General features: G+C 38.0%; 1 protein-coding gene across 3 annotated transcripts in view; it reads left to right on the top strand.

Annotated features, from left to right (window-relative positions):
- The first annotated feature begins 304 nt into the window (after positions 1-304).
- Positions 305-3,354, top strand: part of LOC111483326 (ADP-ribosylation factor GTPase-activating protein AGD4-like) — a 23,655-nt gene continuing 20,605 nt past the window's right edge. For 2 of the 3 annotated variants that reach the window (XM_023129520.1, XM_023129526.1), the window contains exons 1-2: positions 306-533; positions 1,399-1,475. In XM_023129520.1, the coding sequence (XP_022985288.1) occupies positions 486-533; positions 1,399-1,475 (125 nt within the window). In that variant the 5' untranslated portion in view covers positions 306-485. Of the gene's footprint in view, positions 534-1,398; positions 1,476-3,354 lie in introns of all 3 variants that reach the window. The other variant, XM_023129517.1, reaches the window with a different exon arrangement.

Genomic DNA, 3,354 nt, shown 5'->3' with positions numbered 1-3,354 from the left:
TAAAATATCAACCACATCAATTTGGGCTTTACATATATAATTAGCCCACCACCTATATTATCCAAGTCGTTCAACACCCTTATAGTTAATTTAGCCAACTATCTTAGCCTTTTATAGTTGCTAGTGTCGCACTAATTTTTATTTATAATTAAAATTCTAAAATAATTAAGATATATTTATTATTGTTGTATTGAATTTTAAAATTAAGAAAAAGGGATGCCGTCAGTGGGGTGAGGTAGAGGGGTATTTTGGTGAATGTGAAAATAATTGACAAATAATGGGAAAAGGGAGGACATTTGGAAGGGTGAGCTGGGGCTTTGTTTTGTTGGCCATAATGACCAAGGAGCCCTCCACGTGCACAATAATGGAAGCCTCGTTTCTTCCCTATCGCCATGGCTGAATCTCATCATACTCTCACCTGCTAAACAAGACGCAAAAACATACCGGCAGATTTTGCGCTCTCACATACGCAACCCACCGTCGGAATGGGGACGTTTATCAAACTCGAGGACTCTCCCATGTTCTTGAAACAGGTTCCTTCCTTTTATCGATCCAACTGCTCGATTCTTGTTTGTATGTTCCTGTCAAATTCCGCAGGTTGCTGGATTTGTGGTTAGCGACGAATTGGTTTCGCTTGCGAGCTTGTTTTCTGTCCTATGTGCAGCTGTAGTAATTTCTTTCTACTCTGGAAAGATTTGATTCTGTTGTTTGTACATGACCTTGCTTTTGTATTCGTCTGGCGTCCGTTTACCTTTGCGGACTTGGCATTTTCTTTTTCTTGTTTTTATCGAATAAGGATTATCGATACACTGTTTTCTCCTTTTAGTTGCCAATGGGCTGTAATGTTAAAAATCTGGTCAGCTACTAGTTCTGCTAAACTCGAAACCCGAAGGCCGAATATGATTGCTTTTAGGCGAAACTATGGAGTTTGAGGAGTCAAAAAAAAAAAAAAAAAAAAAAAAAAAATCGTGAATGCTTCTCCTTTTGCTTGTTTGCAGTCCTTCATATTTTTGTTATTGGTGCTTATAAACTTGTCTATCTTCTTCCACGGCTCATTTTGAGTGGAAGCCGTATTTTGAAAGTTGACACAGTTGACAGCTGTTAATGTTAAATATTGTAGAACTTATATTGCTTTGTGAATGACTTCTACTCTCCAGCTCTGGATGGGAACATTTAATTTTCATGAATCGAAATAAGAATAAGGATGTTCCAGTTTCTCTTGACTTTGCACGTTCTCAATCTCTTGCCCCTGCACTAGTATTAGCGTTTCCTCAAAATTCTTACAGTAAATTGTGTTTGTTCCCCTTTGGAAGCTCTTCTTGTAGAACTTAGATTTTACATCATTTGGCAATCAGATAACTCTCCTTACCTTTTGTTTTATCTTCCAATTATTTTTAGATATTTTCTTTAGAACGAACAACTGATGAGTTGGAAGAACGATGCAGAAGACTACAAAATGGATGTACGATGTTTATGTAAGTGCTGCATTTTTATTTTTTCCATCATCCATGTTAAGGCTGTTCCAAATGGAGACAGGAGGAATGAGCATCTTCATTATTTTTTATTAGTTGGGTAGTTGTGATTAAAAAATGTGTGAGTTTCTTCATTATCATGCCAATCTTTGATTTATTCATTATTGTATTAATATTTTCATAGAACTTGAATTTCTTAGCTTCTGTGTGTTAGACGAACACGACTCTCCACAATGGTATGATATTGTCCACTTTGAGCATAAGCTCTCATGGCTTTGCTTTGGGCTTCCCAAAAGGCCTCATACCAATGGAGAGTGTATTCTTAGATTATAAACCGATGACCATTCCCTAAATTAACCGATGTGGGACTTTCATCATCCAACACCTCCCCTCGAACAAAGCACGCCTCCCCTTAATCGAGGCTCGACTCCTTTGGAGTCTTAGTCATTTTTGACTGCCTTCGTACCTTCGAGGAGGCTTGACTCCTTTTGGAGTCCTTTGTTCGACATTTAAGAATTTGCCAATCTATTGACACGGCTAAGTTTAGGGCATGGCTCTGATACCATGTTAGATGAACACGACTTTCCACAATGGTATGATATTGTCCACTTTGAGCATAAGCTCTCATGGCTTTGCTTTGGGCTTCCCAAAAGGCCTCATACCAATGGAGAGTGTATTCTTAGATTATAAACCCATGACCATTCCCTAAATTAACCGATGTGGGACTTTCATCATCCAACACCTCCCCTCGAACAAAGCACGCCTCCCCTTAATCGAGGCTCGACTCCTTTGGAGTCTTAGTCATTTTTGACTGCCTTCGTACCTTCGAGGAGGCTTGACTCCTTTTGGAGTCCTTTGTTCGACATTTAAGAATTTGCCAATCTATTGACACGGCTAAGTTTAGGGCATGGCTCTGATACCATGTTAGATGAACACGACTTTCCACAATGGTATGATATTGTCCACTTTGAGCATAAGCTCTCATGGCTTTGCTTTGGGCTTCCCAAAAGGCCTCATACCAAAGGAGTCAAGCCTCGATTAAGGGGAGGCGTGCTTTGTTCGAGGGGAGGTGTTGGATGATGAAAGTCCCACATCGGCTAAGTTTAGGGCATGGCTCTGATACCATGTTAGATGAACACGACTTTCCACAATGGTATGATATTGTCCACTTTGAGCATAAGCTCTCATGGCTTTGCTTTGGGCTTCCCAAAAGGCCTCATACCAATGGAGAGTGTATTCTTAGATTATAAACCGATGACCATTCCCTAAATTAACCGATGTGGGACTTTCATCATCCAACACTGTGTAGACATTTTATTTCTTCTCTGTCATATGTGAATTCGGACATTTTCTTATTGAAAGAGATCAAATTGAATAGTTTATAGAGAAATGGTGAAATTTGTATAGAGTTCAAAATGAAACAGAGTACATTGAAGTAGAAGGTTTAGAGGGGTCCAATAAATGAAACTGGTAATGAGGAAGGAATTGAGGGGTCCAATATTTATGGCACTCCCAATAATAGAGATTTTTTATTAAAAAAAAAATTATAAGAAACAATACTTTCTGTATCAAAAAGAGGCTACAAAAAGTGGAGATGAGGGTTTCCCATCAAGCCAAGAGGACTACAAAAGAGCCACCTGATCACAGAGATAGAAAGGATTTTGGTGATTAGGTGGTGATTTCAATGTACAAAAGTGGTCTTTTGGAGGGAAGAACAAAGAGCCTGCGAAAGTTGTGCAATATGATAGACATGCTGAGCTTGATGGAAGTCTTGTTTTTCTTTTCTTTCTTTCTTTTTTTCTTTTTCTTCTTCTTTTTTTTTTTTTTTTTTTTTTTTTTTTTTTTTTTTTTTTTTTTTTTTTTTTTTTTTTTTTTTTTTTTT

Source organism: Cucurbita maxima, unplaced genomic scaffold, assembly GCF_002738345.1.
Source record: "Cucurbita maxima cultivar Rimu unplaced genomic scaffold, Cmax_1.0 Cma_Scf00001, whole genome shotgun sequence".
Taxonomy (NCBI): Eukaryota; Viridiplantae; Streptophyta; class Magnoliopsida; order Cucurbitales; family Cucurbitaceae; genus Cucurbita; species Cucurbita maxima.
This window is presented reverse-complemented; position numbering and strand designations above follow the sequence as displayed.